General features: G+C 60.5%; 1 protein-coding gene across 3 annotated transcripts in view; it reads right to left on the bottom strand.

The window, feature by feature from the left end:
- Nucleotides 1–5,170: 5,170 nt before the first annotated feature.
- Nucleotides 5,171–27,679, bottom strand: part of TRAPPC9 (trafficking protein particle complex 9) — a 515,410-nt gene continuing 492,901 nt past the window's right edge. For all 3 annotated transcript variants that reach the window (XM_032610159.1, XM_032610157.1, XM_032610158.1), the window contains 2 exons: nucleotides 6,590–6,810; nucleotides 5,171–5,943 (listed from right to left, as the gene is read on the bottom strand). In XM_032610159.1, the coding sequence (XP_032466050.1) occupies nucleotides 5,776–5,943; nucleotides 6,590–6,810 (389 nt within the window). In that variant the 3' untranslated portion in view covers nucleotides 5,171–5,775. The remainder of the gene's footprint in view (nucleotides 5,944–6,589; nucleotides 6,811–27,679) is intronic.

Genomic DNA, 27,679 nt, shown 5'->3' on the forward strand with positions numbered 1-27,679 from the left:
CTGTTTGTTTAGATTCACCCGCATGTGTGCCGCTCAATCTCTCGCTCCTTCTTCCTCTCGCATCTCTGACGTTCCATCTGGCATCAATTTCTTTCTGCCTGAGATTCATTCTTCAGAACTCCCTTCCGTGAGGTTTTGGGGGTGGAACCCCTGGTTTTGTTTATATGAAAATATAATCATTTCATCTACTGAAAAAGACTTGCATCACTCAGCACATTCTCCGAGACTATACCACCGACTTCTGGACTTTGTTTTTGCGGATGGAAAGTCAGCTGTCAATCAAATTGCCACTTCTTTGAAGGTAAATCTGTCTTTTCTTTCCAGCTCCTTTTAAATCATCCCTTTGTATCTGTCCTTGAAATTGTATTATGACGTGTCTATTGTGTCTTTTAAATGTTACGCTACTTGGAATTTATCAGGCTTGTTAAAATATGTGGACTTTTGTCTTTATCAGTTCTGAGAGGTTCTCAGTCATTATTCCTTCGAATACTGCCTTTTCTCTATTCTCTTTACCCACTTCTCCAGGAGCTTGATTAGATGTATGAGAGAGTGTCTCACTCTGTCCTCTGTGTTTAAGTCTCTTTCATATTTTTTGGTCTTTCTGGGCTGCATGTTTTTCCTTAACATCTTCAGCTCTATCTTTCATTCACTGGTTCTCCCCCAAGCTGGGTTTAATCTGCTTTTCAACCTATTTGTTAAGTATTTAATTTCAGCTCTATTTTCCAATTATGGGAGTTCCATGTGATTATTTTATGATGTTCTAGGTCTTTACCCATTTTAATCTTCTTCTTCGTTTCTCAAAACATATAAAGAACACGTATCTTGTAGTCTATGTCTGATAAAGCCAACGTCCGATTCCTTTTCAAGCCCAAGTTTGCTGCTTCTGTTTCTTCTGGCTCTCACACATGATCCATGGTTTCCTTGTGTATTTAATGACTTTCTTTCTTTTGAAACTCTGAATTATTCATTTTCCTTGTAGAAGCCCTTGGAGCTTGGGACAAGAGTAGATTCCTCCAGAAAGGATGCATTTACTTCTGTAAGATGTCTGGTATGTGGTGGTAGGGGTGTGTACATTTAGGGTCATTTTCAAATTAATGAATGACTTGAAGTTTGGGGGCAGATTTCAGGGAGTGTGCCTTGGGACTGCAGATTCAAGGGAGGGCCAATGTGGGTTGGAATCAAAGGGTTGAGAGAGAGTAGTTTTATTTCCACTCTCTAAGTATGGTAGGCCTCCCAAGTTATTGGGGAGTGGCCTTCTATTAGACTTCCCACCTGATGGGCCCTAGGATTTGTCTTCCTCCTTCCTGTTTTGTGAGACTGCAAAAAACTGATGCTCCTGCTTTGGCAAAAACCCTCAAAATGAAAGTTGGCATCAGTTCACTGCTTGCCTTTTTGGATTCTGCCTACACACAGGTACTGGACTATTTCTTACTCCCCTGCCAGCTTTGTGGATGCACTCACAAATGTGTTTTTACATAATTACCATCATTTTTAGTTGTTTTCAATAGGAGCTTAGTCTGGGCCCCTACTCCTTCATGTTGGCACCCTCTTTTGATCTTTACTTATTATTTGTCGTAATCCCTTAAGACATTGCTCAGAGGCCCCAGGAGCCAGGTGATCACATGCACCTCACTCTCTTCTCTGCTTACTGGGACCAGGCTGGCTCTTAAGACATCTAATGACAGTGGCTTCTGGGCTCAGAGGCCTCATCCGACACCTGCATCTTTTGAAACCATCCACAGTTCTAGCTTTTGCTTGACTACAAAGAGTCACAGAGCTCCCTCCTTTGTCAGACAATCCCTTTACCATTTGTGTTAGAAATACCTGCCTTATATTATTTCATGTTACCTAATAAATTAACCTGTGTAGGGGTCTAATGGGAAACAGCAATATCCCTTGTTAAGCTTCCCAGGGGAATGGTGGAATTCCAGGCACACGCCGGGGATGTGGATGGGAGCACACAGGCGACGGGAGGGGTACGAAGAGGGAACAAGTATTCACGAGGAGTTGCCCTCCTGTGTAGGAATGTTGAGGAGATCAAACCAAACTCCTAGCGTAAACTGCCCACGAAGTAAGTACTTTTATCTCCATTTATTCGGATGAAAAGAAATCGAGTCTTAAGTGACATGTCTGAGGTCGCAGAGTTGACCTGTGGCTGAGTTGGAGTTCAGTTCCTCAGACCCCCTCCCATGGATCAAGGCTCTGCTTGGTGAATTTCGGATGACAAGAGTGTGACGGCTGGGTGATTACGGGGTCATTGCAGGCCTGCCCTGGCCAAAGGGAACAGTGTCAGGAGGCAAAACCAAGCCAGCTCAGCTAGTGAAATGAAAAGGACAGTCTATTCTGGGCTTAGCCTCCTCTGGCCTTGGGAGGGAGGAGGGTTCCAGACACAGCAGCTGTAGGACTGTTGTGCTCAGGAGCCGACAGCACAGAACCTGAAGGACCAGGACGCTGAGCTGTCACCCAGACACCTGCGCCTGGGTTCTCTGCCTTGGCCACACACCTCCACGCTGGAACGATCCAGCCATGCCAACGCCAACAGTAACATCCCTGCTCTACATGGCTCCTGGGTGCTCGCTGACCCTACGAGAAAGCTCCAAATGCTCACAGCCCACACAGGGCTGTCCTTGGGCCGGATGCAGTTCATCTCCTCTGCCGTGGGGGGCACTCGGGACACAGGCCTCATGTGGGTCACCTTTCAGGGTGCCTGGGTTAGTTCCAACACCCCCTCCCCCAAGAAGCCCTTTGAGACTTCTCTCTTGGTGCATTCAGTAACTCCTCTGGCAACTGTTGTATTTGTTTTGGAAACTATAAAACACATGGGGTTCCCACGACCCCCTCCTCAGGTTTGATAATTTGCTAGAACAGCTCACAGAACTCAGGAAAACACTTTACTTACGGCTTATGTTGACCAACTGATTATAAATGACGTTATAAAGGATACAGATGAATGGCCAGATGAAGAGGTGCCCAGGGTGAGGTCTGGGAGGATCCTGGGTGCAGGAACTTCTGTCCCCGTGGCGTTGGGAAGCACGACCTCCAGCTTGTGGGTGTGTTCACCAACCAGGAGGCTCTCCGCACCCCACAGCTGAGGGAATTTTACGGGGGCTTCGTCTTGTAGGCATGATCAATTAACCCAACTTCCAGCCCCTCCCCGCTCCCCGGAGGATGAGGGTGGGAGAGAGAGGCCCAAGCTTCTAGCCATGCTGGGCCTTTCTGGTGACCAGCCCCCATCCTGAAGCCGTCTAGGAGCCCACCCAGAGCTGCCTTTTTTCGAACAAAAGATGCTCCTGTCACCCAGGAAATTCCAAGGGATGAAACAGCTCTGTCAGGAACTGAGGGCAGAGACCAAATACCTACTGTGTTACACTCAGCCAGTCCCCGAAAATGGCTGTGGATGAGCCCTCACTCCCAGCCCCCAAGATTCCTTGCAATGTTCAGCATCCCTGGGGCTCCCAAGGCTGGCATCTGACCTGTTCAGGTCCGAGAACAGCTGGCATGGCAGGAATGAACCCCCGAGGGGTGGGGGACACTCTCGCCGCTGGTAGGAGGAGCCTGAAGCTGTGTTCTCACTCCCCGCAAGTTCCCCGAGGATTTCAGCCCAGGGGCCCAAGAATGCTTCCGCCCCGGCTCGTCCCCGCCCCTGACCCCTCACTCCCCCGCGGGGGACCCCTCATCTCCCAGATGAACTTGTGCTCACATTCAGGGTTTGCTATGGGGCACTCAAACGAAGACCGTCCCTGGGCCGGCCTCTGCGAGGAACCAGGTGTGTGTGCCCTGGGCAGAAGGGAGGGCCGGCTAAGGGCAGGGCTCTGGGAGAAGCAAGGTCCGCGAGGGTGGAGGCCGATGGAGTGGGGGGAACGGGCCACCCCAGGCCACGTGGCAGCTCGTGCAGTTTGAATAAGCACCCCCTGCCCAACCCAGGGGCACAGCCCCACGAGGGGCAAGACAGCGCTCCGGCCCTCACTCGACCTCCCTGTGGGCGACAAGCAGCCTGCAAAGCCACGGGTGGCAGCCTGGCCCACGAGGCCTGGATTCGGGCCGAGAGCCTGCGAGGGACCTTAAGCATCGTCAGAGAGGTGGAGTGTGGGAGAAGGCGGCTCCTCCCAGGCGTCTCCTGGGGTGACCCTGCCAGGGCAGCGGGATTCTGCTCAGCCGCCTCTGGCGCTGTGCTCCGGGCACCTGGAGACCCAGTCCCCCAGGCCCTGTGATGGGGCAGTGCCCCAGGGCCCAGAGGGCTTGAGGACCACACAGCAGGGCGAAGTCCCGGCACTGGGAGGCGTGCCAGGAACACGTGCAGCCCACGTGAGGCGGGCCTGGGAAGTTCTTCGCTGCCCTGAGCCCAGAGCTTTCGTTGAGATGTTTTCTAATCAGGGTGTGCCGGTACGCGTGGAAGGGCACCCATCTCTGAAGCCCTGGGGTTCCCACGGGCCATGCGCCCCAGGCCCACGGCAGCTCGCTCGCTGCCCATCCTCCTCTGTCCCTGGGTGTGGGCTGGCCATGTGCCTGCTGCCCGGGGGCCTCGTTTAAACAGGGTGACCCGGGAGCCTTGGACACGTCCAGCTTCACCGCACCCTGCTCTGTGCCTTGGGACCCTCGCCCTCTCTCTGGCCCCAGAACTCTGCTCAGCAGGTGGAGTTTACTAGACAGGGCCTGCGGATGCCTGGGCAGAGATGGTCTGAACCTCCAGGGCTGGGAGTGAGGCTGCAGGGGGGCAGCAGGCCGGGCGACCCGGAGAGGAGGGAGCAGGGGCGAGGCAGCCTTCGCGGTGGGTGGGTAGGTGGGTCCGAGGGCGGCTGCAGGATGCCCACCTCCAACCTGCACCTCGACCTCTGGACACCTGTGTCACCCCCAGACATCTTCCCGAGTGTGTGTGGACCTCAGGAGAGAAAGTGAGGGGCCGAGATGGCCAGAGCCATTGCGGGGGCTGAGGACCACGGTGTAGGACTCGAGGCGGTGCTCTGAGAGGGGCGGCATAGAGGCCCAAAGAGCACACGCAGGGGAGGGGCCTGGGGGGGCCACAGGCACAGACAGACACAGGCCCAACCCTGCTGGCCACCAGCCGTGCGTGCTGCCTGGGGCCGTGCGAGTCCCTACCTGCGCCGGGGGCTGACGAGCTGGTGGGCGGCCCCCTGACCACACTGGACAAGCAGAGGCAGGGATGCAGGTGGACCAGCAGAGAAGTGAGGCAGGCCCTTTATTGGAGAATCTGTCACCGACACGCAGACGCACACAGGCCGTGGCCCCCCACAGCCCAGCCTGGAACCAGCCCAGGGGCCAGAACAGCTGGCACAGGTGACCGTCTACCCACCGGGGGCAGGTGGCCCCTCTTGGGGTCAACCATGGTGCCACCTCTCCTGGCTGGGCTGCCTCGGGGCCCCGGGGAGAAGAGCCAGCCCTCGGGGGATTCCAAGGGCCGAGGGGGCTGAGGGAGGCTCCCCAGACCCACCCCAGCTGTGGCCCTGCCTCACGCTCACCTCTTCTTCCTGCTGGCTGGGCTGTGAACCCCCGGTCACAGGAGCAGGTGCGGGACCCAGGGTCACGCTTTGGGGTTTCGTTAGCACTCACCCTAGCAGCGGCCTCTTGCAGGGGAGCCCTGATGGCCAGTGTGGGAAGGGGCACGGCTGCCAAGTCTGGGGGCCCCTGCAAAGCCCAGAGAGGACGGCGCAGGTAGGAGGGGAGGGGAGGGGTGGGAGGAGTGGACAGGAGTTGCAGCGAAGGCCTGTCCCCTGCCCGGGGGGCCCTCTGGTCATCTCTCCCCGCGGGAACAGCGGCTCAGGCCTGGGCCCCCAGGGCGCGCACGTGCACACTGGGCAGGCGGAACCAGGAGGGCGGCAGCCCCTTGCTGGAGCTGTCCTCGTGGAAGCGGATGCGGAGGAAGAAGTCGCCCGTGCAGAGGAACAGAAGGGCCCCAAGGCAGGCTGACTGGCCCGACGGCCGCACCTGAGGGGAGGAGGGGCATCAGCCGGGAGCAGCGCGGACCCCCAGAGCCTCCAGGAGAGGCCTGAACCTAGCTAGATACGGAGGCGGGGGCGGGCACGCCCCCAGGACTTTCTCCCGTGGCCCTCCAGGGCTTCCGTGCTGTGCTGCCCCGGGCGAGTCACTGCACCTCTCTGGGCCTCAGCTCCTATCCTAGGATGGCGCTAATCACACTTCCTTCTCTGGGCCGTTTGGGGGTCAGGGAGCGTGGGGAGCGTTTGGGGCAAAGGCACCATCTCAACAGGTAAGTGGAGCTTAAGGACAGTGCCTCGTGACCCCATCAGCCCCTCTGGGCCTGCATGCAGCGACCGCGAGCAGGGAGCAGCCGGCCATGTGGGGCAGGGCAGCGGTGCCAGGGGCACAGAGATCTGACGCTGTCTTGCTGCTCCCCCAGCACACTCATCTCAGCTCCTTAACAACCCTCGGGGCCAGCATCCCCATCCTAGCTCTGCTCCCAGGACTCAGGTACAGAGACGTGAACTTGTCTGAGGTCTCAGGGCGAGTCAGGGGGACGAGGGTCAATGCAGAGAGGCCGCCACGTCTACCAACCCCTAAGTCTGCCACTGGGGGAGGGGTGGGACAGGGGACCGTGACCGGGGGCCACACGCACCTTGTCCAGGTAGAAGGTGCCGGAGCCCACGAAGGAGACGGCATGGCGCAGGTCGTAGGTGTGCACGCCGTTCTGGTGGTCCTGGAAGGGCACCACGCCGAGGGCGAAGGGCCCCACGCTGCGCGGGCTCCGGTTGGTCAGCCTCACCTCCAGGCGCACGGGGTCGCCCACCCGGCAGGCTGCCGCCTCGCGGTCACAGGGCTGTCCGTCCACCAGCACATCTGCGAGGGACATGGGGCACGAGGCTGTCAGGGCACCGCCCAGCCGGCCTCCCTCCCTCCATTCATTCATTCATTCCCCGCTCCTTCACCCGCCAAGGCTGCCTCCTGGAAAACAGAGGAAGGGCCCCGGTTCCTGCTCTCCCGACGTGCAGGCCAGTGGAGACAGGCGTCGGGGCCAGAGCTGTATCCCAGGGGGTCTGTGCCACGCTGGAGAGGCCGAGAGGGCCCCAGGGTCACTGGGGGGTCCTGAAGGGCCTCCTAGCTGCCCCCACCTGGAAGGGCTGAGCTCTGGCCTGGACCCCAGGGGCTCCTGCAGGTGGAGGCCAGCCAGGGTAGGGGCTAAGAACTGGCGGGGACTGTGCACAGGCCGGGGCCGAGGAGCCGTGGCTGGGCCTCCATCGAGTCACCTGCAGACCGCCCCGCCCAGACTGCCGCAGTGAGGGCCGGGTGGCCCTGGGGCACCACGGAGGCGGGACGCTAGCTGGGGGAAGGTCTGGGAGTCACGGAGCAGGGCGCACGCCCGCCAGGCAGGGAACAGGGAATGGGCGGCAGCAAGGGGGTGGGGTGATGGGGCAGGTAGACCCCCACTCTCCTCAGACCACCAGACATCCCAGGAGGACGGCGGGGTGGGTAGGCTGGGGGACCCGCCTTCAAGCATGGGTGCAAGGCACAGGCTGCCACTTGAGAGTGACAAGTGTCCTTAAAAGAGGCAGAAGAGGAGAAAACTGACTCAGAGGGGAGCCCAGAGCCCAGAGGCAGCCCTCAGTCTGTGAAGACAGAGGCAGAGGCTGCAGTGATGCAGCCGCAGCTCCAGGAGCTGGGAGAGACAGGGGGGATCCTCCCCCAGAGCGCTGCCCACACCTTGAATTCAGACCTCCGGCCTCCAGAAGAGTGAGGGTCAGTCAAGCCCCGTTGCCTCGAGGCCCCCAGTTTGTGGTGATTTGCTATGGCAGTGCCGCATGCCGATACGGTCAGTAAGGGTCCTTCCTGACACCAGAAGGTCACCGGCTTGCTGATCCGGCCATGGAGGCCAGGGAAGGGGGTCCTAGACCTGCAGTGGGACTTCACACCACACGGTACTGGCCGTGGGGCTACCGAGCGCCGACCCTGAGCCCTGGCCTCGTCACATCTGCAGGTCCTGGAGTAATGATGTGACGGTGTCACCTGTGTACTTCCTCACGCCTGCCGACCTTGCTGTTTAGGGACTCGTCACGTGTGTCTCAACCTTGACCCCGCCATTACCGGCATCCCGCAGTGGAGGCTAGTCGGGGACAGCCCCTGAGTCACTGCCACTGCTCCCGACACCAGGCAACTGCATGGAAGACCCTCCTGCCCGACAGCTATGGGGCCTCGGTGCCCACGGGAGGAGGCCAGCACCTCACTGGAGTTCCTGGAAGGCACGGCTCTGGAGAGTGGCCAGCACTGGACGGGCCATGCAGACCCTCCCTCCAAGGCAGTAGCACATCCAGGACTCGGAGTGAAAGTGTGTGTGTGTGTGTGTGTGTGTGTGTGTGTGTGTGTGTTGAGAGGTTATATCAGGAACAAGAGACACTGGCTTCTGTCCTGGGCCTGTTTCAAACCTGAGAAGTGGGCGTAATGACAGTCCTTGGTCCCTCTCCTGCTCAGGCCGGGCCCCGGTGATGCGTGCTGAACAGTGAACCCAGCCAGGCAGGTCTGAGCCTCATGTGGACAGAGCAGGTGTAGGAGAGCCTCGGTTGATGGTTCCATTAAGGGGAAGGCAGGATTCTCTGCAAATCAGCGAAGGGTGGCCGGCTCGCTGCATCTCTGCCCCCTGTTCTCCCTTGTAGAGAACCGCGTGGGCCACGGGCACTGGCCTATGGCTCACCTGGTGGTGCCCATTTAACCCTTCCCTGATGCCCAGCTCTACTTGGCCCCTGGGGCAACGAAGAGGGGAAATGAGGCTGTGGACGCAGTTCCCAGTGGGACTCTTTCCTTGGCATTCTCTAAATGAGGGGGAGGGGCATGTCCTGAGGTCAGGCCAGGGTGGCAGGGATGGGGGACAGAGCTGGCCCCTGGCTGAGCAGCAGGCCGGGCTGGGATCTTGGCTCTGCCCTAACCCTTCATCCTGGAGGAGGCCCTTTGCCGAACTGAGCCTCCTTCACCTCATGTGCAAAACCGGGGTAATGATCCAGAGGCAGACAGAGGGCCCAGCCAGGCCTGCCCTGCCCTAGTCTGGGGAGAGCTGCTTGCTTCCTTGTCTGCCTCCCCAGGGAGGAGGGCGACCGACCCTCAAGAGGGGCAGGACCCACCTGCCCTGCTCTCTGATGTGTCTCCAGTCACAGGTGACCGACTGTCATGGTTCATCCATCCTGGCCTTAGTACTGAAACTTCTGCGTCCCGGGAACCCCTCAGGCACACTGGGACGGTTGGTCACGCCACACCCGTGCCTGGCACCCACAATAAGTGCCTGCCAAACTCTTGACTTTCTGGGCTCAGCAAGCAGCTGCCTCCTCCCACCCTGCCGCTCCAGCACCTCCAGCCTGGGTCCGAGAGCACCAAACCCTCCCACGTCACTCACTGGGAAGAAACAGCAGAGGTCCGTTTTCTCTGAGAATATGACACGCTTCCTGAATTGAAAAGGATGCCAGGGCTGGCCTCTCCTGGGACCCACGGGGTACTGTGCGAGAAATCTAGTGAAAATCCATCTGAGATAACAGTGTTGATGGTGACCGTGATGGCTGTGCCCAGGTCAGGGGTTGTAACTCCACCAGCACTAATGTCCCAGCATACCCCCTTGCTGTAGTGAATTCGGTTCTCTGACTCTGGACCAGGGCAGCTGTGCCCCATGCCGGGGAGAGGGGACCCTTCTCGCGTGGAAGCCCCGCTGAGCAAGGCTTGAAGGAACAGCTGAGACCAGCAAGGAGAAGCCCCAGCTATCCACCAGGGAGTCACAGAACTCACCAGGAAGGAGCAGGGAAGAAATAATTAAAAATTTCTCAAAGGCAAGCTGTGTTGGAGCCGTTTCTAAATTGCCCAGAGGAAAGAGAACCACCTCGCGGCACTGCTGGGAGTTCAGCTGCCCTGCTCGTGCAGGGCTCAGCTCGGCTTCCCGCCCACCGTCCCTGGGGGCCACCTGGCCCAGCCCCTCCGCCCTCAGGTGGGGAAGGTGGGCGCCGCGTCCACTCAGTCGCCAGACCGGGGGGGGGGGGGGGGGGGGGGGCCCTGTCAGGGACGGCGGGTTAGCACTCCCTCTGTGTCCGCAGCAGACTGGCCAGCTGCAGGGAAGGGGTGGGCACACCAGTCCGAGTGTGTCCCGTGCAGCTGGTGCCTCCCCGCCCCGAGAATTCCTCACAATCACCCGGGAGCCTTCCCGCGGCATCCAGGGTGGGCTCATTAAGACCCCCGTGGGAACCCCAGGTCTGATGTCCGGGTGTGCGGGGTCTAGTTGCTCCCCTTGGCCGCCAGGGTCGGCCCGTCAGGCCGCTGCCACTATGCACTTCCTGGGGTGGTGACCCCGCTGCCCACCTCCAGGCTGGGGTAGAGGGATTCCTGCTGCTGCACACTTTTGAGTAGTTTCTCCCTGACTCCTCCCCGCTTGCCCACTCCGAGCCTCAGTTTCCTCACCTTTAGAAGGGCTGATAGGAAAGCCCACCTCAAAGAGGTTTTGTGAGAATTGGAAACGCGCACGCAGAGGGGGCGGGGCACACAGCGGCCGCAGCGGGACAGCTGGATCATTATCGCCATTACGCTCACATCCACCCTGGGCAGTGGAGAATGCGCAGGGCGGGCCGGGTCCCTGACCAGCTCTAATCCCCAGCCGAGGAGGACACTTTGCATTTATATAGCTTCTCCAGGGCCGTTCCTCACCCGCAGGCTGGCTGTGAATGCTGATGGGGAAAGATGACCAGCACGGCGCTGATGCGTTGGACAGAGAGGACCGAGGCAGCAGGACGAGTCCCTTCAGCCTCTCCTGGCCACTCTGTCCAGGAGGGATGCAGACCCACAGCCAACCTGCAGGTGGGCCACACGGCGACCTGGAATGCTCCTGGCCACTCTGTCCAGGAGGGATGCAGACCCACAGCCAACCTGCAGGTGGGCCACACAGCGACCTGGAATGCCCCAGCCTCCCGGGGAGGCAGGGCGGGGGGTCCCAGCCTGGAAGCCCATCTCCTGACCCCCAGGCTGCTGGGGAGCTGCACACGGGCAACCTCGACCTGGGGCCTCCTCGGGAGCGGTGGGCGGGAGACACAGAACTCTGGCTCTGTGAGGTCCAGCCTTGTCCCCGAGAAGCTCCCGGAACCCTGAGTCTGTGCCACCAGAGGGGGTGGTGTGGTAGACAGAATGACACCCCCAAAGATGTCCACATCCTAATACCTGGATCCCGTGCAGCGTGTTCCCGCACATGCTAAAGGGACTCTGCAGGTGACATTCAGTTAAGGACCTTGAGACGGCAGGTATCTTGGAGTATATGGGTGGGCCCAATGTCGTCACAAAGGTCCTTATAAGGGCAAGAGGGGGCAGGAGAGAGCCTGGAAGGCTGTGTGTCCATGGCGGCGGAGGGAGGCTGGGAGTTGCTGCACGGCTGGCTTTGAAGGCAGGACGGGGCCAAGGGGTGCAGGCGTCCCTGGAGCCCAGAAGGCGGGAACCGGGGTCTCCCCAGCCCCCAGCCTGCCGCCACCTCTTAGACTGGCCTACAGGACCGTGGGGTAGTAGCTCGTGTTGTTCTCAGCCACTAGGTTGGCGCTCACTTGTTAGAGTGGCTGCCGCCCAGCGACCAAAGGGCTGCCGCCGCCTCCCAGGCCCAAGGGGAGGGCAGGCAGAGCCTGGCCTGGAGCTGGACCATGCGCGCAGTCTGAACTCTGCCTGTGTCCCTCATCTGGAAACGCAGCAAGTGTCACATTCTCTGTGCAAAGTGCCAAAGGGAAGTGCTCAAAGGTTCGTCTCGTTTCTGCCCGACCTGCCCCCAAGCCCCCAGTTTCTGAAACCCGAGGCCAAGGCCACAGCACTCGTTATCTTAACGAGTGTCTGTGGAACATCCTGGATGTGGCCCTGCCCTCAAGCAGCTCCAGGTGGGAGGGACTCCTGGACAGGAAAGGTGGCCACCCTGCAGGACCGAGCAGGAGGGGCTCAGGACCCAGTGAGGGCTGCAGCCGGGCACCGGCTCCTCTGGGCAGCCCTGACCTCCTCGCCCAGGTGTCCAGCGGGGTCTCACCCTTAACTTGGCCCAAACGAAACCCTCCCACTTTCTCCCGGAAACCCCGCCTCCCCAGGGTCTTCCGTACAGATGTGGCCCTACCCGGCAGGCCTCCCTGGCGCCGGGAGGTCACACCGAGGTGTTCCCCGGGCACCCACACCCAGCCCACCGGCCCGCCTGGAGGCCATCCCCATCTCCGCCCTGACCCACTCTATCTTAGCCCAGGCCAGCTCCCCACACGGCAGCCAACGGTTCACAGTGGCGTGAACCATGGTTTCACTTTGTCACGTCCTCACTCGCCCCTTGCCCGGTCCCAGAATAAAAGGGAGTTTTGATCACATTACGGCCACTGACCCTGGCCTCCAGGGCCCTGCACGGCCCTGAGCCAGGTTCCCCCATCCCCACGCTCCTACCACGTTGCCTCCTTCCTCCCTGTTCCGCCAGCAGGCCCAGCGCATCCCTGCCCCAGGGCCTTTGCACCTGCTGTTCGCACCACCTTGGCCCTCTCCTCAGGGATGCTGCCTCTGACCACACAGTGAAGAGCCTTCCTGCCCCGTCACTCTTCCACTCTCTTCATTTTCTCGTGACCCTCAACATCTTATCTGAAGTTCTTCTTTACCCATTTGTTTGTTAACCATTGTGTGTCTCTCCCTCCTCGCCCCAACACCCAGGCCAGGCAGGCACTCTTCTGGTTCATATTTGTTGAGTGAATGAGTGGATGAATGAAAGAGTAGGTGAGTGGGCTTTGGGGCAGGGGTACCTGGGCTCAGATCCCGGCCGTGCCCTGCCCCCTTCGGGCCCCCTGGGACTTGAGGGGACTGGGCCACATCCCCGAAGCACCCCTGCAGAGAGGACGTTAGGACCAAGCTGCCACTGCCCGGCTCTGGTCCTGACTCGCAGACCCGGCTTTCGTGGAGGAGATTATTTATGCGGGAGAATCTCATATCGTAAGAAATCTCCGGGGAGCGGATTAGTCTCTTCCCTCAAAGCGTTAAATTGGGCCACAGTCCATCTTCGCCCGCCGCCCCCGGCCCTGCTTCTCCTTCACTTTTAATACCAGCCAGAGTCACGGACTTAATTTTATCTGGCCCAGAATGGCTCCTGAAACGGCTGCCACGTTTATGCTATAGCACGTTGACAAGCTCTGGCAGGAGCCCATGCTATAAATAGAAGGCACGACGAGGGAAGGGCCTGCAGGGCCCAGGCTGGCGAGGAAGGCACTAGGGGGAAGGCGGCCGGCGGTGCCAGCCTGCGCTCTGGCCAAGGGCAGCCACCGTGCGGACAGCGGGCGGGGGTTCACGCAGTGAGAGTGCGCTGAGAACGGGGCGGTGCCCGCACCCCAAGGCGCCACCAGGTCAGGCGGGTCTTCCGTTGCTCACTCCCTCCCCCCCACCCTCACGTGCTCCTGGAGGGCAGAGAGAACAGGGGAGGCTTTAGTGGGTTTTGAGCAGGGAGGCTGAGGCCCGGGAAGTGATGGGGCTGCCGGGGCCCGGGGCCTCTGGCCCGCCCCAGACGCTGCCCCGACAGAGTGCCCGTCGTCCAGGGCTTGGCATCAGCATGGCGGCTGGAGTCCTGCTTCTGGAGGGGGCGGCTCTGTCCTCCAGCCTAGGTCTCCCCTCTTGCCCCAGGAGGGGCTGCAACAGCTCCGCTTTCCCATGAGAGCCCGGTTTAGACCCCTGCCTGGCCTCGCCAAATGCCACCCCTACTGCACGCCGCGCCTGGAGGGGGCCGGCCTTTCTTGGTGCCCAGGACACAGGCAGACACCGCCCTTGGGACCTGCCAACCTCTCATGCCCATTGCACTCCAGAGGGTTCCGGGCCCACGTAAGCCTGGGAGCAGGTGGAGAGCGCAGTGGAAGGGGCCCAGCGTGGCCCTCTGCACCCAGGCGCCCCCCTCGCCCTCCCCCGCGGGCACCAGCCCGCTGCGCTTCTCACTGTTATTAGTCTTGTGGGTGACAGGAGCTCCCAGTGGCACCCTGGCCACTGTTCTAAGGCTTCACAGGCCCCGCCTCACGCAGTCCTCAGACCAACCCCATCAGACTGGCGCTGTCACTGCACCACTTTACAGGTGAACCTACCCTGGTGTGGAGAGGCTCGCAGCCGGCCCGAGGCGCCCAGCTAAGCGCCCAGCTCCCACCTGAACTCTGGGCACAGGGGCTGGTGTTATTTTTTAAACAGCTTTACCGGGATTTAGTTCACAAACCACACAGCTCACCTACTAAAGTGTACAATTCCATGGCTTTTCATAGATTCCCAGATCTGTGCAACCATCACTACGGGCAATGTGAGGGCATTTTCATCACGTCAAAAAGAAACCCCATACGCCTTCACCATCCCTGCCTCTCTCCCCGTCCCCCAGCCCTGAACAGCCATGAATCGAGTTTCTAGCTCTCCAGACGCCCCAGATCTGGACTTTCACATGAGTACCATCATATATATTTGGTCTTTAAGGACTGGCTTCCCTCCCTGAGCGTGACGCTGTCAAGGTTCTGCCCCGTGGGAGCCCGCACTTCCCTCCTCTTCACGCTGGAGTGATGTTCCGTCGTGTGGCCACACCACAGCTTGTCTTCATTTGTGGATGGGCCCTCGGGTGCTTCCACCCTTGTCTGTCATAAGCAATGCTGCCGTGGACACTCCAGGACAAGTGTCTGTACGGACTCAGGTTTTCACTTCTCGAGGACACACACCTCAGGGCAGAACTGCCGGGTCGTGTGGGTCTGCGTCTGACCTGCTGAGGGACCCCCAGGCTGTGTTCTGAAGCAGCTGCGTTATCTCACAGCCCTACTCGCAGCGTTCAGGTTCTCCACGCCCCTCCCAGCACTTGTAGCGCCTGCCTTGCTCTGTCCCCGCCATCCTAGTGCGGGTGCGGTAGTGTCTCCCTGCTGTGCCCACGCCCGGCCAGGCAGCTGCAGCCCTCAGCGCCCCACAGGGTGGACGTGCGCCTCTGCCTGCCGGGACAGGAGTCTGCAAAGGCCCTTCTGTCCGGTCTTCTTTACTCATCTATCCCTCGCTGAGAACCTTCTGGAATCCCAAGCCCTTAACCCCACTCGTCCTCCTGGAGACTGCGGCTGGGCAGAGGGCTGGGGCATAGTGTGGGCTCCTCTCCCCTCGTGCACGGCAGAGAATAGGGGGCTGGCGAGTCTGAGGCCAGCAGAGAGCATCAGGACCCAGACTTCAGAGGCGCAGGTGGGAGCAGGGCCTCTGGGGCCAAGACGAGGGCCGGGTAGAGAGTGGAGCCTGAGGACGAGCAGGTCACGGATGGGCCAGTGGTCAGGCCGGCCCTGCGGCGTCCACAGTCTGGTCCACGGAGTGGGAGGGCGTGAAGGTCAGGGGCGGGCAGACGGTCCTGGCACTTGGGAGACACTTGCCAAATGGCTGTGGACAGCCCAGCGGTTCTAAACCACTGTGGACTCTCCAAAAGGGACCTGCCTGGCGGCTCCCGGGAGTCTGGCCTCCTAGGTCGATTCTGACGTGTGCGTGTCCCGGGCCACGGTCTCGCTCTGAGAGGCAATGGAAGACGGGTGAGGTGGGACCTTGGGCGGAGGCTGCACAGCACAGTTCCCTTGGGGGCTGAAGGAAACACGGAAAAAATCAGCAGCACCCCCGCCCCAGCCAAGGTCACACGCAAGTCACTTTTCAGTGGCAAAGAGGGGTGAGTCATGGACGGCCTGCTCGCTGCTTCTTTAGGACACAGCTCCCAGGGCCGGCAGTGGAAGGCTTCTTCTTCCCCGGAGCCCAAACCCCCAGCAAGGACACCCTGCCGGCCTCACCCCAGAGCTCCACCTTCCTTGCCTTTCATTTCTTTGATAAAACTGGACGACTAAGCAGACTTTAGGTCTAATTTTGGACAAAACATTTTAAAGACTTGGGAACAATGCAGTAGGAATTAATGAGGTGAAGACTCCAAAACTGCTGGAGTGAGTCAAGTTTTCGAGGCTCTACCAAGCCTGCCTCAGCTAAAGCACATTTAAATTTCAAATTTCACAAGACACACATTTTTCTAGTTGACATAAATCTTGGGTGGGCCTAAATTTTAGAGCCAAATTTGATTCAGGCGAGGCTAGGTTCGGGAATTTATCAAGGAGCTTTGTCACCCTTTAAATGAAGCAAAAAAGAAGCTCAAGTGGGAACAAAATACAACAGCTGAGGCTCGGGGATGCGGAGGAGAACCAAGGCCTGGGGCCCTGGCCCGGTGGTGCTGCCCACTCCCCCCAGCGCTGGCTGTGCTCTGGGAGAAGGCACAGGCAGGTCCCGCAGAAAACCCCGTAATTCCCGACTAGCCAGTAAAAAGTGGTGAACTTTCTCTAATGCCAACGTAGCTAGTTGCTAGGTACGCAACCAAGGTGGCAGGTTTTCCCTCGCTACCGACGAGAGCCAAGTAACTTACCTTTTCTCTGTGGCTGTTAGGGAGCTCAGAGCCAAGAGTGTACCAACCTAAGGCACCACGTGGGCCCTCAGCAGCCGTATTTCAGTCTACACACACAGGCGCACACACGCACGCACACGCGGACTCTCCTGCATGCCCACTCCTCCAAGTCTTGACCAACTGTGCCAAATATGGTTTCCCTTAGTCCACATGTTTCAAATCTTATTTTGCTACTTTATTGACAGAGAGTTTGCAAAAGAGGTCAGGAGCACGGAGATGCCCCGGAGGTGGGAGTGACGGTGTTCTGGGCAAGAGTGTTACACACAAAGAGGCAGTGGGCATCTGGGGAGGTGGCATCAAGCCCCACAGCCGCCTCCCGCCTCCCCCCACCTTCCGAGCCTCCCGCACCGTGGGGAAGGGGGTCTTTCTGCCGGCCGCGCTGGCTCAGGCTGGGGTACACGAGCGGAGAGTGACGGGCCGGGAGAAGGGCTGTTCCCGAGAGCTCGGCTCGGCTGTGCAGGCTCCACCGGGTCCCCCGGGCCGGGCGCTCGTCAAGGTGGGCACCGCACAACGCCTGAGCCCTGCTCTCAATGTGCTAAATGGCGCGCATTTTTAACAGTTACTGAGGTAGATAATTAGTTCATAAGCCAGGATGCCTCTTCCCCAGCATCCGGGGAGGGAGAACGTGCAAGACACACACGTGTAATTACCCTCAAGTCGAGAACAGCTCCTGAGGAGCCGTTTGTCTCTCTTGGGTAAATCATTTACTTTTACAACTTTTCATTAAAGATTTAAGGGAATTAGATTAAAATGAAGGAGAGCTAGAGTTGGAGAGGAGATGCGTGTGGCTTGGAGCTCACTCGTGGAATGTCCTCTGGCTTCCCGGGCACGTCCACCCCGGTGCCAGCACCTGCGGGGCGGGCGGGGAGCCCCCGGCGGCTGCATCCTGTGACCCTGCGGACTGTGCAAACCTGCTTCAACGACGGGGAGAGACGCACACGGCCAACACCACCCACCAGCTCAGGGGTCCCCCTGCCCACGGTCGCCCCGGTTCTCGGGCCAGGCGAGCAGGGTGGCGGAGCTCAGACCAAGTCCAGGTTCCGGGAGAGCCCCTTGAGAAACCGGAGCCTCTGCTTCCTTGCCTGCAAGGGGGTGATGCAGCCAGAGGGCTGGCGTGCAGAGCCGGGGCAGAGAAGTGCCCAACAAACGCGAGGGCTCACGACGGGGACCAGAGGCAGTGGTGCAGGCGGAGCTACAAGGTCGGTTCAGTTTGAAGAGACTGAGGCAGTGGTGCAGGCGGAGCTACAAGGTCAGTTCAGTTTGAAGAGACTGAGTTCGGGGCGGCCACATTCAAACCCGGGTCTCGCCTGAGGGTTCCGTGCTGGTGGCCGCCCTCTGCTGTCCTCTCCCTAGCAGTGTCCCCCTGCCCCAGGTCTCAAGGCCCCTCCACCCCGGGGCCCGCCCTGCTCTTCCCTCATGGAACACTTGAACTTGGAAGGTTCTGGTGGCAGAGGGTCGCGTGTTCACCAGACCATTCCCTTGCCTCCTGGGCACACAGCCAGAGTGCAGTGCCCGCAGTGCTGAGGCGTGAACACGGGACTGAGTCCCGGCCAGTGGACAGCAGCGGGGAAAATGACACCTCCCAGAGCTGGCCCACACACACATCCCTCCTACAATCCCCCATCTGCCTGCTGACAGAACTAAAGGAGCTGAGAAGGGTCCAGGGGAAGCCGCGGGATAAGGGAAGCTCTGGGATGGGCAGGGTCCCAGGGTGGGCGGGGCCAGGGTCCCCCAGTGGGCTCCAGACAGGCCCCACCACCACCACCACCACAAGAACATAAAGTAAGGCTGCTGTGTTGGGCCCCTGAAACTTGGGGCTGTTTGTTAGGGCACTTAGCTATGACGTTTACTGGCCTCCAGGGCTCGTCTCTCCAAACTGCTCCCTTTCAGAAGCGACACTGGAACCCGGTGCGGAGCTGACGTGCTCAGGACCACGGTGTGAATCAGCGGTGGCGTGGGCACTGGAGCCCGGGTGCCCTTCCCTTCCCAAAGGGACCGGAATTGCTTTTGCACGGGGAGCACCGTGCTTAGTGGAGACAATGCCTCTCTTAGGCCCTCTGCTTCAACCTTCTCTTTTTGGACAAGCACTTCAGACAACTGAAGATAAACCAGGAAAAAACGGAAGAATGAAAGCTGTGCCTGCTGGCTGGTAGCATTATGCAAAGACATCATTCTGAGAACAGCAGAGAATTTGAAATGACTTCTCTGTCTCCGAGCAGTGTCCCTACGTTTTCAATCTCTCCGTTTTCCTCTTCACTCAGGACTTTCTAAATAAAGATTGCTGGCCCCCGGGCAGCCCCTCCGCCGCTCCTGTGGCTCTGCGTCCAGGCAGGTCCTCACCACACAAGGCTGTCCCAGCCCCAGACCTTCTCACCCACAGGGTCAGATCACACACTGGCACTGCTGGCACCAGGAGGATATGCAGGAACCTAAGGACCCTCCTTTCCCTAGATGAGGAAGCTGAGGGCCGGAGGGGAAGGAGCATGGGAGGCCCCAGCGGACACGCGAAGGGTCCGTGCAGTTGGTTTCATGCCGCTGGACCTTTGCACAGGCGGCTCCTTGCCTGGGCCTGGGAGCCTGCCCTGTCCGCCTGTCCAGCTCAGCCTCCCCTCCCTGGTGCCTCGGGGGCTGCACTCGGCATCCTGCATTTACCTGGGGTCCTGCCACCACCACGGACTCGGGAAGGCAGGACATGGGCACTCCTCCCTCCATCCCCTGGTGCCCAGCAGGGCCTGAGTACCTGGGGCAGCCCCCAGGATTTGCAGACCTTCTGCTGACCGGTAGTGGGGCCAGGCCTAGGTCTCTGGACTCCGGGGTCTGTCCAGGCAGGGAGACAGCCAAGGAGATGAAAAAGGGTCTCCAGAGAGAAAATGTAAAAGGATGTCGATATAGGATTGGTGCCCTCGACTGCTCCTCCAGAGTTTTCTAGACCGAATTGAAGGCCATCCGCCTCTCTCCTCTGCTCACTCTTCCCCAGCACCCTGTGACACCCCTCCCTCCATCCATCACCTGCTCACAGCCACACACAATGCCCCTCACACTCTCTGCCTTGCCAGCTCCTCTAGGCCTTTCCAAAACTCAGCTCGAGCAGCACCTCCTCCAGGAAGACTTCCTGAATCATACCCAGCCCCACACAAGCCTCCTGTCATATCATGTACAGCCTCATGCCGGAATTTTCCGTTGACAAAATGTCTCCCTGATTGAGGCGAGCCCTTCTGAGGGCAGGGCTCAGGGTTCACTCACTGAACTAACCGACGAATGAACAGGGCCCGACTATGGCTTGCTGTGTGACCTTAGGGAAATCACTTAACTTCTCTGAGCCTCTGCTTTCCCATCTATAACTCGAGAGGCACGAGCTGGATGATTTCAGAACAGGCTACTACTTCACGGTGCTCGTGCCTGGGCTCAGCCCTCTAAGTCCATACTCTCACTGCTCTTTCTACTGATCCAAGGTGGCACGTTGGCTCCCTCGGCGTCTGGACACCGTGCCAGGACCGTCCCCTCACCCTGCCACACACAGCCCAGGGCCTGACACCTGCCTGGTGCTCGGTCAACGTTTACCACGTCAAACAGACTCTTCAAACGGTGGCAGCTGAAGCTTCCCGTAGACGTGGAGCACCCAGAGCAACTCAGATCACTCAGGAAGGACACGGGCCACGAGAGAAGCTTCCGAGCGGCCCACGCGCCCGAACCATGCACCCCAGAGCAACTCAGATCACTCAGGAAGGGCACCGGCCACGAGAGAAGCTTCCTAGCGGCCCACTCGGGCTTCCGAACCACGGGAGCCAGGCAGCTGGACAAACAGGCTGGTGATGAGCCCGCTGCCCTGCACTTAACTGGGGTCACTCCCGGCCATGAGAAAGGGCACCCTCTGAGCCCCCAGAGAGCACTGCCCTGCCGAGACTTTGCCGCTGGCCCTTTGGAAGGTGGGCTAGAGGCTCGTGAGATGCAGTAAGGGGGCCCCTCACGGCCCCTCTGCCCTGGGCGAGCCCTGCGCAGCAGGCCCCACGGTGATGCTCACAGCACGGGGTAGGGGTGGGGGTGGGGCGGAGGCCCGCACAAACCCAGGACGGAGTGAGGAGCGGCCCCCGCTGCACCCACCCTGGGCGCAGGGTGTCGGATGCGGGAGGGCGGCGTCAGAGCAGAGCGGCCTCAGGGAAATGGGCCCCGGCTGTCCGAGCGGCGCGGGCTGTGCACTGGGCCCGCAGACCCTCACCAGAGGTGACCCTGCTGAATGAGACCCCCGCCTGGGCTTCTCTGACGGGGGCTTGAGCATCGCAGAGGCTCCAGGGGGCCCGACCCACATGAGAGTCCAGACTGTCCCGGACTCAGGCGGGCTCCCTGCAAACGAGTGTGGACGGAGCAGCTCCTGGAGGACCGCCTCCCCAGGGCCCGTGCCAGCGCCCGTGTGCTGCCCTCTGTGCTGCTCTCTACCTGAGCTGCCCCTGGCACGGGGGACGGGTGCCCTCCTGCCGCTGCCTTTGCATTGGCTGGGTCCTCTGTTTGCAGAGGAAGAGCTCGGGGCCAGGCAGCAGCCCTGCACCGCACGGTGAGTGTGAAAGGCGCCGGGGCGGTGCCGGGCACAGGCTGAGGGGCTGTCTGGGCAGCCCTGAGCCAGAAAAGAAGGCCCTTGCCCAGGGCCCTGCAGCTGGCTTGTGGCCTTCTGCTCTTGGGGACGGGCCTCTTGCCTCTCTGCAAGGACTGGTGGCTTCTCTAAATGTACTTTCCAGCCCGAGAGGGCCAGATCGAGGAGCCCTGGGATGAGTTCCCAGGGGCCACTCAAACCACACCTGTCACCCAGGTGCCTGTCCCCTGCAACCCTCGGGCAGTGTGCCCCGGGGGGGGCCCTGTCCTAACACGCGAGGTGGCTGCTGCATGTCACGCACTCCTGTCCTCCCAACCGACACAGTGCCAGCGAGAGAGAGCACTGACCCCAGAGCAAGCACGGAGAATCCTTCCAGGTCGACCTGGCTTCCCTAACTGAGCCTCCTGCAGAGACACCAAGACTGCCCCTGCTGTCCCGCGTCCTGTGTACAGATGACACACCCGAGGCAGGTGCAGGTTTGGGGGGAACGCTCAGGAGGAAAGATGCACCGCGAGGGCCCAGGACTGGAGTCGGCACGAGGCGGGGAGGCTGGCTGACGGGGCCCTGGGGACGGGGGGCTGCCAGGCCACTAACTCGTGGGGCCCTCACCCAGCCTCAGTCTCTCACCTGTAAGATGAGACGGTGATGCCTGCCCGGCAGGGATGCTGAAAGGTAGAAGGTGCAGGAGCGCTGCAATGTCCCTTGTGAGTGCGCTGTGCCGCGAGCTCGGGTGGCACACCCTCCCGGAAGCCCTCAGCTACGCCTGTACCCAGCCCGGAGCCCCCTGCGCTGTCACTACCTGTCCCTGCTGCTCCCCCCACGCGCAGGGGCTGAGGTCTATCTGTCTTGCCCGGTGGGTGTCTGTGAATGAATAGTGCGTGGCGTGAGCGGCGGTGGCCCCTTCTGTAGCGACACTGGGCCTTCCAGCTCCCAGCGACCCCGGGCACCCGCAGCGCCAGCACTGTGAACTCCCCTCCCCTGAGCACCTCCCACGCGCCTGCACTGTTCTCGGTGCTTGGCGCGCACGGGCCCGTTCCTCCTCCCCAGGGCCCTATGACAAAGGGTGTTACTGTCCCCACTTTGTGGACAAGGTACACAGAGCTCAGGTCCTTGCCTAAGCTGGATTTGGCCGCAGAGCTCACGCTCTTAACTGCTTCCTTCCACACGAGTTCCTTTGTCCCCTGCAGTAGTAGCAAGTGACATCGGCAGGATGGGTGACCCCAGCGGACACGGAGAAACCAAGTGCAGCTCCAGCACGAGGGACAAGGGCCCCTGCCGCTCCACCAGGCAGCCCGGCCAGGTCGCTGCCTGCTCGCGGGTTGCAGAAGGCCGAGTGCGAGGGGCGGAGCCTCCTGAGGAAGCCTGCCCTGCTGCCCGCGGAGCCGATCCACGTGCCCTTTGAAACAAGCCCAGCCCGGCCCAGCCCAGGGGAAGGTTAAGGGCAGCCCACCCAGTCGGCCTACCTGGCTGCACATCTGAATCTCTGGCCCGATTCTGTCAGATGTTCGATGGAAATCACTGTGGAGCCCTCAGCCCTGAAGTGACCAGCAGCCAGAACTGGACAGAATACATCCCTGCGAGGGTCCAGAGGCCAGGGATGCTCAGGGGCCAAGCCCGTAGCACCCGACATGGACCTCTGCCTTGGCTCTCAGATAAACCTCGCCCTTCCGGAAACCACGTCTCCCGTAAGCATCCATGCTTCAGGTACCAGGGCCATGCCCCGGCCCTGACTCATTTCTCTGTCTCTGCACACTGCCCGCCTGCTTCCAACCCTAGCTTGTAACCACTGGCAACAGGGGCAGGCTCCCCCGTCCCACTTACTCAAGTTGGCGATGTTGGCTTCGTGGCAAAGGGTGGTGCCCACAGTACCTAATCTGCCCACCTATCTGGGCTCCCGTGCCCCAGCCGCCTCGGAACAGGGATCTAGATACTTCGTCTTCTGCGGCCACGAACTCAACCAACACTGGACTACACATCACCCGTCCAACATCCAGCCGTGTGTCTGTCTACCCACGTACTCACCTGTCCATCCATCCACACGTCTCCCATCTGCCACCTGCCCATCCTTCCGCCAACCCCTGCCCCCCTCCCTCCCTCTATTCGCTTCCCATACAGTTTCTCCATTTTGCCTTTTCCCACTTTGCTAACTTGCCCTGTTCCTCCTTCATGGTGGGACAGCCCCGGTGCCTGCGGACTTCTCGGTCAGCCTTGGAGGCCTAAACCCACGAAGTCTTCACCGCAAGCGTCTTCCATTCCTTCCAGATTTCCCCACACTTCCTGGGGGCCTTGACCAAACTTTCAACAGGCCGTCTGAAATGGTACCTCTGCCATTTATGAGCTGTTTGCCCCTTGGCAACCCACTTACTTCGTGAGCCCCAGAATCCTCACTTGGAATACAGACTATGGTGACTGAAGATTAAAGGACACGGATACGTAAAGGGCCCGCCCTCGGCACATGGGGGAGTCAGACAACATCAGCCCCCTTTCCTCGCGCTGCGTTATGGCTTATAGGACGGTTCCTTGTGGGCCGGTCCATCTCCTCGGCTGGAGCACAATCATATGGTTTGCATGTCCCAACCCCATCTCCTGGCGCTTAGTAGGAATTCAGGAAACACTTGCTGCATTGAACTGGCTTCATCATGGCAAGTCTGAACCCTTGAACCTAGAACTGCAAGAAGAGAGATGCTCCAGAATACTCTCAGTTCATTCTGGCTAACCTGACCCTCAGCGGGGACAGCCAAGGCTGCCCTGGCGTTCTCTGGACCTTAGTTTCCTTCTCGGTAAAACAGGGCAGTCAAACCAGAGACCTCCCCTCTGACTGCCTAGTCTCAGCCACCCAATCAACAGCAAAGGCCACCAAGGACTGGTTGATGGCATAAACCCTGGATGTCCGCATCTGCCCTCAGCGGAGACAGGACTGACCCCTCCAGGGGCGCAGACAGTCTGCCATGGATGCTGTGATACCTGCTCGGGGGGCCGCTCCTGGAGTGAGGCCTCAGGCCCCCCAGCCCTTCAGAGGCTGCCTTGCCCAAGGTCACAGCCCCTTTCCAGGGGGGCCCACATCCGGTGACCGGCTGACACAGGGCATCAAGCCCCAGACCCCTCGTCCCAACGAGCCACCCCTGCTCCGGAGCTCCTTCACGAGGCCTGCGTCGCAGCCCGGCCTCCCCCTCCTCTCCCTCTCACAGGGGCCCCAACCTGTGGCGCGAGCTGAACAGTACACCTCCCACCCTGCTGAAGAGGCCTCCTGCTTCGGGTCAGAGAGACTTAAACCCTGGCTGCACCACTTACAAAGCTGGATGAGCTTCCGAGCCTCCACTTTCCCATCTGCAAAATGAGCTTAAGCACTCAGCACAGACAGCGTGGCTGCAACGAGTCAATGAGATGAAGCCCGAGAGCTTCCTGGCACGCGGTGCTGTCACTGCCTGGGGTTCTGGGGAGGAGACTGAACCCGAGATGCTGTGCACTCGAGCGGGGCCTCTTTCTGCCCCAACTCTGAGCGAACAGAGCTGCCGCTGCCCGTGACAGCAGCTGCGTTTACCAGGACCTTCCGTGGGCCCGGCCCTGTTCTAATCCTCACAGCTACCTTCTGCGTTACGAGCCCTTACTGCCCTCACTTTACAGATGAGGAAACTGAGGTTCAGAGACGATGGTCACTTGTCCAGGCTGCACAGTAAGTGGCAGAGCTGGAGGCTGGGCCCAGGCGTCTCTTTAACACCTTCACAGCAGGCTGTGGCGTGGGGAAGGGAAGGAAAGATGCGGGCTAGCGCCCACGGAGTATTTACGGTGTTCCTGGCGCTGCACTGGGGCGTCTCCATGTCTGGGCCCGTGGAAGCCACGCACAGTCATCTGAGCTGGGTTCTGTCTTCGTGAGGAAGGTGAGGGGTAGAGGCCGAAAGGCCAGCTGTAGGCTCGTGACTCCAGGCCCTTGACGGCCACCCTGGCAGTGCTGGGATGCTGACAGCAGGAACGCTGGGACAGCACACTCGGAACTTGGCCTTGCCGGCCGGCATCCCCCAGTTCTGGCAAGAATCCTGCCCAGTCGGTTCAGCGAGAATCCCCGCCCCTGATGTCCGATCGCCTGGCCTGCCTTCAGCAAGAATCCGCCACGCTTGATGTCTCCTCTTAGTGACTTTCCACCCACTGACCCCTCACTCTGCTCGTTGGCTCCAAACTCCCAGCCGTCTTTGCTGCATTTATAGCAGAGTCTGACCTCTCTCTGCTACTGGACAGGCTTGACCCCTGTCACAACAGTCCTGAATAAAGTCCCCTTACTGTTTGAACAAGTGTCAGAATCATTTTTTGACAGCACAAAGCTTCCTGTCCCCACCGCAGAGGCTGGTTGAAGGATTAATGCATGCTGTCCCCAGGCCTAGAGAGGACACGGAGCCACTCTGGGATGCTGGGAGGGGGTCCAGATCCCAACCCAGCCTCTGCACGTGCAGGCCACCTGGACCACCACGCTGCACGGGGCTGACCTCGGGTCTTCCTCACAACTTGAATCCTGCACGTGTGTGCGCGTGGGCAGGTGTGTGGGGTGAGTTCACATAATCTGCTCCAGAGGCTTCTGAGGCTAAAGGGAGGCCATGCCTGCGCGGGAAGGGCAGGGCCAGGCCTTGGGAATGGGGGTCAACATGGATCCTTTCCTCCTCTGTCCCTGCAGTACCAGATGGAGAGAGCAAAGAGCAGGGAAGGACGGAGATGATGGGGGCAGGAAGCCGGCCCAGGGAGGGCCCAGCCTAGTGGGGGGGCTCGGGGGGCTGGGTGCCCTCTCCCCGGCCCCTCCCGCCCCAGGGTGATCTGTCTCAAGGCAGGCACGACAGTGGCCTTGTGCTCAGAAGGCTCCCATGGCCCAGCACCCAAAGGACACCAGCTTCTGGGCAAAGCTCCCAGGGTGCCCTTAGAGGCCCCATAGCAAAGAGGGTCTCCTTCCTCACCCTGCAGGCCGCTGTGCCCCTGCTCCCTCCTCCGAGAAGCCCTCCTAGACCTGCGCAAGTAGAGCAGGAGCCCCCAAAGCCCCCTCCTCCCCATCTCTGGCCCTGTCTCTGAGCACAAAGCTCTAAGCCGTGACTTTCTTTCTCAGCACCAGGCAGGGCGTGAGTATCTCTCCAGGGTCAGCCAGGGCACCATGAGCACCCCCGGGCTGGGGGGGAAGCTCCTGACCCTCAGTCCCTGCTCAGACCTCCAGGTGGCCTTGATCAGTGCCTGCTGATGGAATGGATGAGCACACAAATCTCTTCCGGGTCACAGTGCTTTTCAACTTTTTGCTGGCGACTCCTGCAGGTGTGGCCCGGCCACAGAAAGCAGCAGGCCTCTCCCTAGCCCCAGGCCCTGCATTTAAGTTTGCGGTGAGCAAGCTGCTCGTTCCCAGGCTGGGGGTTCCTGAGAGAAGTCCTCTTGGTACAGTAAACAAACGGGGCTGAGCGCGCAGTAAAAGCCGATGAAGGCCTCACTGGCTGTTTGCCCAGTGGTTTCTCATTAACTGAAAATAAAAAATTAAAGACAAAACGTCCCCAGAGATGCAGGAGGGGCAGGGGTGGGGATGAGGGACTTGCGGATGCCCCTTGGGGGCTGGGTCCCAACCATTCACGGAACACAGTCACCTCCTTATACCCGTGCCAGGGTCCGCAGCCGGGGTGGGGCACGGCTGGAGCAAGGCCAGGCCGGTGTGATGCCCCCAGACTCCACCCCTGCCCCCTTGCACCAGGCCGTGTCCCTCCTCAACCTTCACTACCCACCAGCAAAGGCCCAGCGAGGCCGGGAGCGGGTCTGCTTGCTCCTGTGTCCCCGGGACCCAGGGAGGGCCTGGCCCAGCAGGGGCTCAGGAAATCCCTGCGGATGGGCAGCAGCCCGGCCCTCCCTGCCCTGCGGCAGCGGGTGCACATCTGCCCGCCTGCCAGGGGCTCGCCAGGCTGCCACCCGCCCAGGGCCATTTACCCTCCCTAATCGGGCTCGGGAGACAGGCCGGGTGAGTGGAACAGCCTACTCTGTGGGGAGCTGGGGGGGACAACCAGGAGATTTAATTAGACCTCTGAGCTCCTGCCGGTGTCCTCTGGGGCTCACACCTCACCGGCAGGGGCTGTCAGATCCCTGTCTCCCTGGGGGATCTCTGGTCTGGGAGCCGGCATGGGGGCGGAGGGGGGGGCTTTGTGAGCTCTGGCTAAGCCTGAGAAGCTCCACGTTCACTGGTTCAGCGAGCGGCACCAGCATCCCGAGGTCGGCACAGAAGGAACCCGGGTCACTTGCTCTCTCGCTCACCCCTCGCCACCAGGGCCTGCGGTGTCTACGGCCTAAATCTCACTCCAACCGCCCCACGGTGTGAAGGCCCAGAAGCTCATGTTGTGGGTCCGGGGACCCCAGGCCTGGGTTCAAAGCCCCATGCCAGCCCTCGCCAGACCGGTGTCCTGGACACGTGCCCCTGTGCTCGAGAGCGTGGATAGGCGTGCACGGCTCAGCCCCAGAACCCTGGCCCAGTCCCCAGGAGTGGGTGCCGCCCTCCACGGGGATCCCCATGGTGCCTCTGCCCCGCCAGCTCCCACCCCGTCCACGCAGCAAACCTCTCTGCATCTTTCAACCCCCCTCGCGCCCCCAGCGCTCCCCTGTTCTTCGCACGCGTCTGCCCTAGGTACCCCGGGAGCCCTGTCTCCCGTAGACGGTAAGTGGCGTCTCTCAGGGCCGGGCCCGCCGAAATCAGAGCCCGAGCC

Source organism: Phocoena sinus, chromosome 17 (assembly GCF_008692025.1).
Source record: "Phocoena sinus isolate mPhoSin1 chromosome 17, mPhoSin1.pri, whole genome shotgun sequence".
NCBI lineage: Eukaryota > Metazoa > Chordata > Mammalia > Artiodactyla > Phocoenidae > Phocoena > Phocoena sinus.